This window comes from Triticum aestivum, chromosome 7B (assembly GCF_018294505.1).
Source record: "Triticum aestivum cultivar Chinese Spring chromosome 7B, IWGSC CS RefSeq v2.1, whole genome shotgun sequence".
Classification (NCBI taxonomy): domain Eukaryota; kingdom Viridiplantae; phylum Streptophyta; class Magnoliopsida; order Poales; family Poaceae; genus Triticum; species Triticum aestivum.
The window spans coordinates 85697528-85712095 of NC_057813.1; the positions used below are offsets into that span (position 1 = coordinate 85697528).

Here is a 14568-nt window from a genome sequence, read left to right on the forward strand (position 1 = left end):
TCGTGATGAGAAATCTGTTGTTTTCCCTTGCGATATTTTTCAGAGGTATGCACGTGTAGTTATCATGTTTTCTTTTCCGTATATGGTTATAGTGGGGTATTTTTTTGCAATCCGGATCGCCGCCGGCATGAAAAAAACGGATCTTGCGATATAAATTATAAGTTTGCTTCCATAACAATATTTTAAAAATATTTAACAGGTAAAATTAACATCATATTTAGATTCCACACATTTTTCTAATAAAATTTCATATATAATACTCCCTCCATTCCTAAATATAGAGTGTATAGTTTTTGACACGGAAATTAAAGAACGCACATGGAGGGAAAATTTCACAAGTTTTGGCCGAGATTACACCTGACTAATTGACATGAGTAAATAGAGGATCTTGCCTGATATAAGGAAATGTAATCAAATTCCAAAAATGAATTATCCAAACGAGTGGTGCAATGCAATGCACTTTATATTTCGGATTTTTTCTCAAAAATCTATGCACCTTATATCAAGGAACGGAGGGAGTATGTTAAAATCGAAGTTACGGTTTAAAAGATACAGATAATTTAGAAAATCATTTGGTTTGACTTAAATATATTCCAAAATAATATTTAAAAATACTTAATAGGTAAAAAATCTCATATTCATATTCTACATATTTTTCTAATCAAATTTCATATATAACATGTTCAAATCGGAGTTACGGTTTAAAAGATATGGATGATTTTAAAAAGTAATTGTTTGACTTAAATATGATCCGCGGATGAATTACCTAAAACATCAGGGGGTTCAAAAAATGTAAAATAACGGTTCGGTTGTGACTTAAATCCGGACGGCGGGTTGATTTCAAGAAAATACAGTGACTTTTGGGTAAAATACAAAAATAACACTTCGTTTTAACTTAAATCAGGACTGTGGGTTGAATTCTCTGAAATAGAGGAACTTTTTTGAAAAAAATGCCATGACGGATGAAAGAAACCTAATTTGCTTTATTATTACGTAAAGATAAAGATGGGACCGTAATCTATAGGAGACTGGGAGGTTGGGGACGTTGACATGCCTGCGTATGATGGTGAGTCCATATGCGGGCATCAAAGCCCACGCCAGGGCTGGAGATGCTGCCAGATCCAGGGCTGCACGGTGCAATTCTCAATCATGACATTTGGAACAAACATATAGATGGTGGCATTAAAATGAAATCCATCACGTTTTCAACGCATAATAGGAACATCGCCGCATGGCACCTCTGTTTTCTCACACAAACATCTGTCTTCTCACAAAAACAAGTGCCATATGGAAGGAAGCTGAAACCATGTAAACAATTTAAACATCAAGTTGCTGTGCTCTACCAGGATTCATGAAACTGGCAACGTTTCGTCTCAACAAAGGTCACAAACTAATGTAAGCACACCCACACACATACTCATCAACCCAGCAGTCAAATTTCTGTGTACATTCGGGCCTACATATGCTACTGCTGTTGTACAGAGATAATTCATGTGCAGATGGATGGCCTACGTTAACTACAGAAGTCAATTTGTCAACTACAGATGTCAGTCAGTGACAACCCCCTACTACCCCTCCCTCTTGTTTCATCATCCACCAGATGTAGCTACTTGTTCTCTGTTACAAGACTAAACTAATGACTGCAGAGATGACAACGTACAGAGCTGATTTCACAAAATCTGCCCTCGGATAACTTAATCAGTGGATGAATTCACCCATGCCGCCACGTCATCTGAGTGGCATCAGCTCAAGGGGTCAAACCTTCTGGCTGGAAGCTCAAATCACACTGCAAGGGCTCGGTGCGCACCATTTTATAACCTCCGCTCGTCCGTGCCCCCATTGGCTGTGTGATGAGATGGTAACACTGGCCAGCCCCGCTTGCTGCAATCTGCTTTTCGAACGCCGGGCAAGAAACCATGTTCCCTGGCCATGGAGGAAGGAGCCACTTCGATAGGCTGCTGCTATCCACCAACAGGCCCTTGTACTACAACATCCTGACTCCGTTGCTTCTTTTTGGAGGAGCCACGGCGAGTATAAACAAGTCTCTTTGGAGGGTGTTGTTTCTGCGACACAGCTTGGTCAGATGTGATAGCAGGCTCCTTTTTAGCTGTTTCCGCATGCTGCAACGTCATATAGTTCAAATATCAGCAAATGAGGGGATGTAACAGAATATAAATCAACAGCAGAAAAAAAAATACTGAACCTTTTTATCTGCTGACTTTGTTTCTCCATCTTCTGATATCTGCAAGGCATTATCTGTTGACTTTATTTCTCCGTCTTCTGATTTCTGCAAGGCATTATCTGTTGACTTTGTTTCTCCGTCTTCTGATTTCTGCAAGGCATTATCTGTTGACTTTGTTTCTCCGTCTTCTGATTTCTGCAAGGCATTATCTGTTGACTTTATTTCTCCGTCTTCTGATTTCTGCAAGGCATTATCTGTTGACTTTGTTTCTCCGTCTTCTGATTTCTGCAAGGCAGTAGCTGCTCTTTCTTGAAGATTCTTAAGAGCGAGTGATTCCACATCATCCAACTTACGCTTGTATGATATTGTTGATGTCGAACTGTCAGCTGTATTCCTATCAGTGTCCTTGCTATGCACTGGGAACCTGATAGTGTGTTTCCTGGGAATAGTACTATCCACCGTCACATCGTCTGATCTCGCTGTGATATCATCCGACCTTTGTCTTTTCCCACCATATGAATTATTATTAACGGAAGTAGTGGCAGATTCTGAACTTGCTCCAGGTGCAGGCGTATAACATGAAGCCCGCATCGAGAAGGCAACATAGTCCCTCTTCACAGCAAGTATATCATGTTCACATACAAGCAACTCTTTCTGATATAAAAAGAAAGTTGGCATGTAAAAACTCCATAACTATTGCAGCTAGACAACTAACGTATGACAAAGTATCATATAAACTGGCATCAACAAACCCTGTATACAATTGATGTTTTGAAGTATCTCAGATGAGTATTTAGTAAGTAATACGTTTTGTTTAATAGTGTATCTGTGTGTAGCCACCATCACACCCACTCACTTTGAAATTAACTACCCAGAATCTTATATTATTTGTGAATTCCCCATTTCTAAATGTCTCACAACCACACGATATGTACCAAATCACCTGAACAGGAAAAACAGTACAGTAGATATTTGGAACGCCTGTCAAGAAGTCTAAACTAGAACCTGGTTCATAGTAATTTTTAACCTGCAACCCAGTTCCCTGAATGATAAATCTTAAGTATCCGCCATCCGTCACCTTAAAACAATATGCCGACCCACCACAACAGAGTAACTGGGTCATTAGAGCCCAGCATTGGTAAGTAAAAAAGAACATATCTGCAAACATAAAAATCTATGGAAAAGGAGAAGGGACCAGTCATCTATTTTTCTGCTGCAACCCACTCTGTTTCAAGATATAAGTCACATGTTGCTGTGGGGCGGGTATCTGGGTAACTTTTTTAAGTACTAGAATGTTCAATATATCTAAGTGTCTGAGTATGTGTGGTCAAATTTATACTCACTATGTCCATGCATCAATTGCTCACCAAAGTATACTAAGTTAAACTTACTCTTGATATAATATGTGGGGTACTCAGATCTTGAGACTGAAGGGACAGTTCAGTAGAAAAATATCCACAACTAAGGCGTTGATAGGAAAACCAGATATAATACAATAATTACGAAATCAAATGATGCAAGTCACTCAGCACTATCACTACTAGCACAAAGGAATAATGCCAATAATTCTCAAAGAGATCATACTAGTGCCTGATGAAGTCGAGTTTTCTGGGCAACCAAAAGGTACAAAAAGTAAATGCATATCACAGATACGGTACCTTCTCCTTTTCTCTTTTAACAACCCTCTCGCAAAGAAGACGTAATCTTTCCAATTCAACCTGCCACGTGAGAGGTAATATTACGTTAGCATAAAGCACGTTTAACCCTAAGGAGTTCGTAAGCAGAAGGTGCTCTTTTACTGCACAAGCCTTTTGTTAGTGATATATGCAGAGTCATTAGTGCCACTTATAATGATGTATACTAAAGATAAGCCAACTCAAGACAGCCTTTAAGCCTTCATCGAATACTAACCTAAGGACACAGAGCGTTTAAGACTTCATCGAATACTAACCTATGGGAACAACCTTGTTTATAACACTTAAAATACTGGCATCAGCAATAGAAACACTGGGAAGGGGAGCCTTAGCGCAGTGGTAAAGCTGCTGCCTTGTGACCATGAGGTCACGGGTTCAAGTCCTGGAAACAGCCTCTTACAGAAATGTAGGGAAAGGCTGCGTACAATAGACCCAAAGTGGTCGGACCCTTCCCCAGACCCTGCGCAAGCGGGAGCTACATGCACTGGGGCTGCCCTTTTTTTTTAGCAATAGAAACACTGGCTTCAAGCTAGCATCGAGTACACATTACCAAAATCCAAATAAACTAGGAGTTCATATTTCTTCAGCATAATTGCTTCAAACTGGTCCAGAGATAATACTTCTCAAAACTATTTTTCTCAACTTCCAGATAAATATCCTAAAAACCATCTACAGCTTGCAAAAAGATAAAGGCAAAGCAATGAAGTTCTTTTTTTTTGTAAACCCTACGACTACTAGTTATCTGATACATTAATCTGGTCAGCTTGGGATACAATTTAGCAGTAAACTAAAGCTGCTCAGTAGTACCTATTAAAATTGCCGGCATGGCACATACCACAGATATTGGCATATAAATTCAAATTCGAAGGTTCTTACATAGTGCTACTTTCAGGTTTACAGCTAATACCTACAAAGCAGAACTACATAAAGCATGCAATGGACACATTTACCCTCATTTGTTTCATGATCTTGACTTCCGCGGGTCCATATTGTTGAGAGTCAACCTGTGAAAGTTTATAAATAAGAAAATAAGAGTACTGTTAACATAAGACTGAAGAATAATAAGAAAATAAGAGTATTGTTAACATAAGGCTGCCATAGAAGAATGTTATAGTACTACATTTCCATTGTACTAGCAGATACATAAAAGGCGGATTTTGAGGGAAACCAGTTCCTTGTTGCACATCAAAGATATCCAACTAAACATCTTAAAGCAACACTTACCTTTTTTTGCTCAATGCTGTGATTGCCACAATATGCTTTGTGTTGCCACAAGCTCCCAAATCTTTTTGTGTTCATGTAAAGACCAGCATCTCTAGCACATGCAGGGTGGAAAGTAACTTGACAGCCTACGGTGCTGCACTGCATGGTTGAAAGAGAAAAACATAGCGAGAATGAAGTGGTTTGTCTAATCATTAGAGATTAGGTCCAACGAATAATTTACAAGTTCAGACCTTCAAGCATGTGCCAACATTGTGTTGGCAGATCAAGCATGTGTCTTTCCCCTTAAGAAGACCCTCCTTAGATAGATCCAAATAGTCAGAATATTACAATAAGATAATTAGCAGGAACTTATAATAGATGTCTTCAAATGGTATCAATATATAAACAATGAAATGAAATTATGGAAGATGACCTAATTAAGTATTTATTTCTCAATATTAAAATTATGAGCATGTGCGATGCTGGAAAGAGGTTAGTACCATTCCATCTACTGAATTGCATTGTCCCCTTTTGAATGAGTTCTCCAGGAGCCACTACAGAAATTTGACGAAGTCAACAATGTCAATAAGTTAAACAAGGCAGCAATATAAAAAATAAAGATGCCAGACAAAGTACCTCAGCACAAAAAGCATGAACCCACTGCCCGTTTGTAGTCTTACGAAGAGCTCCTGATGTACCATGGCACAAACCACACAGCACCAACCAGGATTTTGAACCACTGCAGTCTGATTGACTATCAGACACGACAGCATCTGATAGCATCTCTTGGCAACGTTCACACTTCCAGGGGCCGGTGGGATTCGTTCGACTCTGGTAACAGTCCAAGTGGACAGCAGCCTGCAAAACGTGCGGGGTTAATGATTTATTGAAGTGCAACATGAGAACAGTAAAAGAAGGGGGATACAAAGCACCTTGCAGCTTGAGCAGACAAATACTCGGTTCAATACAGTCTCACGTCGCATGCACACATCACACGGAAGACCATTTTTCTTGGAAAATTTTGCCAGATCAAAAATGCCAAAATTAGTATCCGCTGAGACTTTACTGTTAGAAAATGATGGATCCTTTGTTTGTGGCAACGAAATCAATTGGCTGATTCTTAAAGATCCAGCATGGACTTTGGTAATACTCTGCAACAACGAAAAGAAAAATATGAATATCCATAGCACAAGATCAATGAAACAAGCACAACAGTATAAACCTCTTGTTTGACAGGCACAGCGTCATTTTCTGTCTCTTTCCGAATGTTTACATCTTTTGAGGTGGGTGCAGCAATAGGTGCAGTTGCAGCTAGGATAGCCTGAGCTTCTTTGTGTCTCCTCTCTGTGTTCCCACGTTTCTTAGCTTCCCTTATATCACGAAGGAACTGATTCACAATGATATGGTCCCATTTTCTTTTATTGGAAGAATCCATTTCTTGAGAAAGACTCTGGACAACCTTAGGCATAAGATCTTCTGCAAGATATAATGAGAACTGAAAGATCGATTCAGAAAGCAGAAGAAATTACTCAACTATTCAGTTAAGTTAAAACTCTCAAGACCAATCAGTTGATATATCGGTAAATAAATATAACAGGACAGCAACCAAAATGATTACATACTTGTGTAAAAAAAATACCATGAGAATTACAAATAAACTTAGCAAATAGAAAGAACGCGCCCTTACCATATCTCTGGTTCATAGCAGCAACATCATTGAGTAGCCTGGATTGTAAATAAACTATTTCTCCTTCTATTTCGTCATGGGGTGAATGCTCCAAAATACCTAATGACTCTGCTTTAGAAGCCTGATCAACTGCAACTATATCTGTTAATTGCTCAAGTTTTGTTGGTGAACCACCAAGGTTTTGGTCATGAGGAGGGTAGGATAATTCTCCTACTTAAATTGGACAAAAGAAAATAGATTATAAGCACGAGATGTAAATAACATTATGGTAACTGATGTGATTTAATTGATGGCGAGATGTTAAAACGAATACCATGATAATGTTTAGCCTGTTTATTGTGATTCGGAATATAATCGCACAAATTCTGCAACATTGTCTCAATAGATGGATGAATATAGTAGTCATGACCATCAATGCTGCATGAAGCAAATACGAGATTAGGTTGTTCAACAGATCAAACTGCCTCTGTGCAGAGTGGGCAAGACATTGCATAAAATGATTGATGAACCCTACGTAAGAAAAGGTTGGCGCGGAATATGGTCGTCACCACCATCATGACAAGTGTGCACGCAATTTTCAACTGAATCAGTGTCTTTATTAGCTTTATCACCATCCGGAAAACAATGATCAAATGAAGAGATGCCTTCCTCAAGTTCTGAGCCATGTTGTGAATCAGTTACATTCTTACTTTCACTTCTATCCAATGGACCTGTCCACAATACCGAAAGAAGTGAGTCTACAATACCGAAAATGAAATACTTAGCAGCGCAACTCGAACAGATTCCTTATAATTTGAGATTTAATCCTATGACTACCAGGTTACCCGACACTCAAGTGCTCAACTCTCAAGGAACATAGTGAGTATTTCAAACAGTCAAAAGTTAAAGCTAATAGAATGGTCATAGGAACTGCAAGTAGTAACAGACTACTAGCACACTGGGTGTAATTATTTAACACAACATGCTGATTTCAACTGATTGAATAGAAGAACTCCATTTTTTTTGCTAACAAACGCTGTGTTTCTGTTTGTAAAGCTGGCAGTTTTCCCCATTTAGTTCCAGAAATAATGCACACATGTGACTTTATTGAGTTTGTCACTTGTTTGCCTCATCTAAGACGCATTTTGTCTCTTCGTTTCTAGGACTCAACTAGCTAATTAGTCGTCTCTTGAATTTCCTTCAATTTCCAAGGAACTTAAAGAAGGATATCAGGGTCAGTGCTTTTGTTTTTTCTCTTAGTTCTACACTCTTCAAAAATCATTTGTGCATGCTCAAAATATGCCTTGTATTTTGAAAAACATGTCGGATTCCAAGAAAAAGGGCCAGAAAAAATGCATAGTAATCTTTATTACCACACGTCCATACCTTATATCCAGATAAAGCTAAGATAACAACACAGCATTGCCATGGCTAGTCATATTGCCAAGAATAAGTATTTCCATAAATCATTTTTCGCAATGGACAGAGAAGAGCAGAGGAACAACCGGGTGAAGAATCAGCAAAATTAACAAGCATACTGTTCACACACTCAACGTAGTTGTATGCACAAATGCATCTAGTTTGTTACCTTCCGGTGCCACAGAACCTTCTTTTAAAGATTTCACTTGAACAGAAGGCACAGGAATAGAGTTTTGCAGCAACTTGATGATTTTCAACTTCAGACCAGGGGAGAAGGTGGATGTTTCAGGCTGCCAAGGAATAAAAAACCCATATAAAATAACAGAGGTAATAGGATTTAAGGCCTAAACAGTGTAGCATGTAAAATATTATGACATCACTACATAGACGCAGCTATACGTACTTTTAGAAGACAAGATATAAACATGTGTAACTGTTATCCTTTCTAGTTACATGCCTATGCTAAGCTTTAGTCAACTTATAAAGTTTGTTATAACTTACAACTACAGAATATGTCAAAATCATAAATTACAATTAACTCTATCTCTAGCATTATGTTTTTCATACAAGACGATCAAATTTTACCAACCATGTTTATCGGAAAAAAATCAAATAGCGCACATTGAAAAATGGACCCAATCATGTTTAGGAGAAGTTATATACATGCAACCTAGAGAAACAGTTTATAAAGTACATAAATCCAATATAAATTACCACAAGAGCAGCTTCCAACGATTCAGATGAGAGACCCAGCTCTGATTGTATATCACCAATACTAACTTTTCCTTGGTCAATTAGCTGCCAAGTACAAGCATAAAACCCACTTAAGTAATAACTCCAAACATCTGTACAAAAATCTTGCTCTGTAAGATTAGCAGGTACCTTTCTAAGAAATGTAGAAACATCACCAGAATTGCTCACAAGATTCCCAGCTCCTGTAGGCTGATCAACAACCATATTTGTGCATTGAACTTGTTGACTTTCCATGCCTCTAACAGCACATGTGGAGGTAACCAGCTCTGTTGTCTGCGCTTTGTTTAGGCTGGAGAAACTAGAGCTCATGGATGTGAAGTTCATGAATTTGTCCTTACTCTTGCGTTTATATCTTATTTGAGCAAAATTTTCATCATCCAGCCCAACTTGTGTGGTATCCTGTTCAGTAACACCATTGATATGGTGCACGGAACTGATTCCTCTGACTCTAGAATGCTTCGAGCAAAATATCCGCAACTCAACCTACAAACAGATATAAAAGAAAAATATTAGCAAGTATAAACAACCAAGGCAAACAGCATACACGAGAAGAAATAGCCTAACATTCGTAAGCCCAGATTTTCCCCATATCTCCATCTGATGGTTTTTCTCTCTTGCACATATAGGATGAAAGCAAGCCCGGCATGTCCCTGGAAAAAAATAAGTAGTTAGTAACCAAAAAGGAACATATAACAACAAGGTTAAAGAAAGTGTTAGGTGTAAATTCCTAGTTTTGTCTCTGCCTAGCAATTATCTTGCCTAAGCACATGCATAGCAGCAGTTAATGACAGGTGTTCTGCTTGTCACCTAACGCCTAGGAACGCTCAAGAGAACACCTGGCGGTGTCAGTGTCCAAACCGTCTTATTTGTGATACGGACGTAATATATCTAAAACGAAAAGAAAATGCCTTTAAACCTGGCTTACAAATTTAAAAGTAGCAACAAAACAAAAACAATGTCCATCCACACACACAAAAAAAAAACAATGGCCCACTTTGTTCAACTCAAAGCAATTGCTCCAAAGAGTTCAGTAATTTGGGACTGTTCTGTCATCTTGATATAAGAATACCAACAAGACAGCAGAGCCCATAGTTACCCTTTCAGCTTACAAGGGGTATATGTCAAACAGCTGCCTAGAGCAAATTATGCGTGTTCTTAGAATTCACACCAACGACTATAATCTAATAAACTAGTTTTTCCATGTTATACAAACTAGATTCTCCAGAAAATAAGTTTATTCTTCATACCAAGGCAAAAGTTTTTTTTTCATGAAACACAACATCTGAAACCCCTAAAAACCCCATAGTTGAAAATAAAAGCTCTTACACTGGCAATTTCTATCACCACAGGAATGAGTCACAGTTAGAGAACGATGACCAGCCTGAAGAAATAAAATCCACTTGACATGCTAACTTAAACCATGGAATAGCTATCATATGATATACCAGAGGGCTAGTATTCACTATGCATGCTCTCAAGTTTCTGAGATTTCAATCAGAAAACAGATCTTCTTATAATGGCAGTAGGGTAGCAGACCATAACTTGTTACGTACTTCCTATGCTCTTGATTTTTCACCAAGTTACTTCCGTCAAAGCGCTTGGTGCTATTTCTAGTTATTTATGATGTTATTAGGGCATACTACCATCATTGCTAAAATATTGCAGATACTCAAGTGTTACTACTCATGCACCCATGCAAAACAATTTAAACTGTTGGCTAGTTTACATATATGCCCGTGCATGGATCTCCCCTCCCTAAAAAGCATTTTGAAGAAGCGTGTTGCTTAGGTTGGCTCCCATGATGGGAGGATTAGAAATTTTAGAAGCATGTATGTTTCATGTGGTTTAAGCCTTCGACTTTTTAAGCTTACTAAAGTTAATATCAGCACACATTACACTTCTCACAGAATCAACCAAACAACACACACATTTCGAAATTCAGATCAGATCACCTCACCTAGATGGCTAGATAGGAGCCATTTTAGGCAACAAGATATGCACAAAGAGCAGAAAAAACCTAGGGGAACCCACAGGCCTTTTGCCATTAACAGTTTCCATGATTGTATCATTCCAGAAAAACTGAATGTTTTTACGGCCATGTACAACCAAAGTACCATATTAAGTATGCTTGTCAAATAAAGCAGGTCACTAATTTTCCAAGAATATTGACCGGAAGGCGATTTAATCTCATCAAACATAGTGTTTCTTGTCCTACACAAGTTCTTAAATTAAAATCTGTAGGGCTGTGTTACATTCCATTGTCAACAATGGTATAGATCCAGATTGCAATGTCCCGAAAAGCAGTAAAAGTCTAATCATCAAATACCGCAGTTCAAACAGCTAAATTCTTAGTTGCAACACCATCCTCAAGATGCAAAGCCTGCCTAAGACCAATATTGGCAAGTATTATGCGACCTTGCAAAGCCTTCTGCTAGCAGATTAGAGTGATTAATAGTTCAACATGAAACAGCTTTTTTGCAGGAATTATAAATTTGCTTCTGCTGTTAGCCTCTGAACCGATTCTACTTCTGTCTCCTAAGAAGTAATCGCGACATACCAGCAAATCAAACAATACTCTGGTCTAATTCTGATTCTGCTCGATCCCTGTGAATTTGCCAGTTATTAACTACAATAAATCATTTCAGACAACTCGTGGTAAGTTTATGATAAACCTTACCACAAGAAAGCAAGGAAGGGACAAGGGGGAAAAGGTACCATTTCAGTGAGACAAAGCAGCATAAGAAGAAAGAAAACTAGGTGAAATGTTTAGGAGTAGAATTCACTATAGAGCGATGCCGTGAGGTGCAATGTATCCCATAAATTAGAGGCTTTCTGGTATACACAAGGACCACACTTCTACATGTGACAGAGTGGAAATACATACCATGGCTACATCGAACACATGCACCACGCATAATCTTGCAAATAGTGCAGACCATTTTTGTCCGCTTCTCTGGGATGTCTTCGATATTTGTGATAGGTTCCATTGAGTCCATGTCCTCTACAAAAACCTCCGGTGCCCATAGACTACAGAACAAGTGTGCAAAATTCAGGTTGCCCCCATTTGCAATTCCACCAGGCTCACATTTTACAGGTTTCAAAGCACCTTTCTCCGTTGAGCAAAGCACACAAGGCATAAACGCAATCCTGCCTGCATCACTCTGTGTCAACCTCCGTTCACACAAGGCACACATCCAATAGCCATCTGGCTCGACCTGCACACCATAACACTTCCGGTGCACCGACACCTTGCAGCTATTGCACTGGAGCATCCTGTTGGATGCAGCATCACTCTCTCCCAAACAACATACATCACATTTTGAACCAGAGTCACCTTCTAAGGGTGGCAGGACCACAAGCTGTTCAAGCCCAGCATCTGCACCCAGCAGCTTCCTTTTCTTGTTTGGGCGCTCCGAAGTGAGCACAGCCCGTCCTCTTGCTCCTAGGAGCCAATTCAATGAGGAGTCCGGATTCTGGCTGAGGACTGGTAAAACAACACCATCTCTCTTGCCTGGATCTAGTTTAATTACCACCGGCTGCTCGTCTTGGTGCAAAATCACCTCCTGCATATCCCGTTCACAGTGATCTCCACTGGTCCCATTGCTATTGACTAGCTCCGCACTGTTCCAAACAAAATCTGAGCTCTCATGTGGATCATGTTTGCTATGCACCATGCCGTTCTCCAACTCCACCGAGTTCGAATTAGAGTTTTCGGCGACCACGGCCACATCAGACGGATCAACATGTCTCCGCAACACTTTCTTGCCACTGCCCACAAACGGCACGAGGAGGCATGGATCGAGCCAGTTGGAGCTGGAGAGAGGCTTGGGCTCTGCCATCTCCAAATCCTGCAACGTCATATCCCGGAAATAAGGCTCCATCCTGTCCCAGAAAGCATTGGATCTCGCTTTGGGCTGCTCCACAGCAGCTGCCGGGTCCGGCGGCTGAGCCTTCTTGTGCTTCCTCCGCATGTCGCCGACCACCGCCCATCTGGCGACCCGCGCGGGCAGCAGAGGGTTCCGGGCCGCCGCCTCCTCGCCGTCGAACGGCGAGCGCAGGGACAGCGCCTTCCTGGCCTGCTCGGACGTGCCGACGCCGCGAGCCTCCGGCGAGGCCCCGGCGGCCGCGTCGTCGTCGCCGGCGAGCGGCGCATCGTCGCCGGCGTCCGGGGAGGACGGGGCCGCGTCGGCGTCGGCGGCGGGCCGAGCTCTCCGGCGAGGCGCCACGGCGGTTGTGGGGGCGGAAAACCTCTGGGGGCTAGGGTTTCTCTCGGGTCACGATTTTTGGGGGAGTTCAGATCCGCCAGCGGGAGGGAGGGAGAAAGAGGGGAGAGAGAGACGGTTGCTTTTCCTTCTCTGTGTAAAAAAAAAAATCGCGGCGCCCGTTTGTCTGTCGCGTCCCACCGTGTCGTCGTAGTGGGCTGGGCCTCGGGGCGTCGTGCTCCTGCCTCGTGAAAGGTGCCCTCGCCGTAAACGCCACGGGCACCCCGAGGCGACTCGCGCAGCCGCGCACAGACTGGCTGCGGGGGCGGTCCCGTGTTGTCAGTGAGGGAGGTTGCGTGGCCGGAGCGATTTCGTCGAGGGGATATCCCTGACCCAGTGTGTTTCGTCACGGGATTCGGTTCTAGTTGCATGACTGACGTGTGGTCCCGGCTGCCGCTACGTGTCCGCGGATCCTCGGTTCGGTTAGCGGGTTGGCGGGTAGGTGACGGGACGCGTGGTGGTCTATGACTCGAGGCGGGCCCACTTGGTGGGCTGGGCGGGCGACTGCGCACACGTACGCCTGCACGGCCACAGATTTGGAAACGGTTGGGGCCTCCCTTTCACGTGATGTGGGTCAATGGCAGGTGGGGCCCGCGTCTCCGTCTTTATTTTATTTTTTTTGAGATCCAGCGTCTCCGTCTTTATGGGAGCCGTTGGACTGCGCGGTTCTGCTTCGATACGCACAAAGTACCAACAATGGGGCTGGCCCATTTCGCCAACCCACCAAGTGGACCTCGGCCGAAATGGTGAACACACATGGCCGGGTTCGGGCCCGTAAAGGCTTCGTCAAAACAGTAGAGGTTTTATATGTTCTCTCAAAAAATAAGTAGAGGTTTTGTATTCAAATACTATAATTTTTTTCTAGGTTATTTATTTGCTTTGTAGGATTAGAGCGTTGCAATTTTCTCATTAATATAATAAAGGGTTGGCCATTATTTATTTATTAGTACAAATGCCCGTGCGTTGCACCGGGCGAAAAATTAAAACCTGCTCCACTTGCCATTATGCAACACTTCTTTAATCCAATTTTTGCAAACGTCAAAAATAAGACTACATTGAGTATTTCTTTTTTGACCATGAAATTTGGACGTACCCTAACAATGTTCGTATGATCTATTTCAGTTCTCATGCGTTGCAACGTGTTAGGATCAAGCGATGGTGGTAATCGATAGGATGTTCTCACTGGCAATATAATCTGGTACAAGCTTCGGTTACAGGAATAGATCGATCTAAGACGAACTAGGGTTCTTGCCGCCGCCGGGTTCTTGATCCACTGGATCGGGAGAGCCGGGGAGGGGGATCGCCTTAAGTAGTGACTGTGGCTGGGCCGGGCTGCCTGTGCCACTCTGGGCCGAAGAAGCGAGGGTTGACGCGTCGGTTGCGGTTGGG

General features: G+C 41.6%; 1 protein-coding gene across 2 annotated transcripts; it reads right to left on the minus strand.

Annotated features, from left to right (window-relative positions):
- Positions 1–1309: 1309 nt before the first annotated feature.
- On the minus strand, positions 1310–13242 carry LOC123156653 (uncharacterized). Of its 2 annotated transcripts, none has more exons than XM_044574803.1 (18): positions 11802–13242; positions 9482–9567; positions 9047–9400; positions 8879–8962; positions 8334–8454; positions 7281–7476; positions 7080–7183; positions 6767–6976; positions 6302–6555; positions 6012–6230; positions 5716–5937; positions 5580–5633; positions 5331–5396; positions 5101–5238; positions 4827–4880; positions 3841–3900; positions 2204–2836; positions 1310–2120 (listed from the first exon to the last, which is right to left on the minus strand). In XM_044574803.1, exons 1-18 carry the CDS (start codon positions 12886–12888, stop codon positions 1962–1964), a joined length of 4101 nt encoding a protein of 1366 aa, XP_044430738.1. In that variant the 5' UTR covers positions 12889–13242; the 3' UTR covers positions 1310–1961. The 2 variants fall into 2 exon arrangements, with proteins under 2 accessions (XP_044430738.1, XP_044430737.1); XM_044574802.1 differs by having other exon boundaries at positions 6767–6979.
- Between the last annotated feature and the right edge of the window lie 1326 nt (positions 13243–14568).

Bases quoted from the DNA above. Each gene is read 5' to 3' on its own strand.
- LOC123156653 (XM_044574802.1), bottom strand. From the start codon at position 12,888: ATGCGGAGGAAGCACAAGAAGGCTCAGCCGCCGGACCCGGCAGCTGCT. The intron at 9,568-11,801 runs GTATGTATTTCC...ATTTTTTTCCAG, and splicing joins ATGTGTTCGATGTAGCCATG to GGACATGCCGGGCTTGCTTT. The intron at 9,401-9,481 runs GTTAGGCTATTT...ATCTGTTTGTAG, and splicing joins GAAAATCTGGGCTTACGAAT to GTTGAGTTGCGGATATTTTG.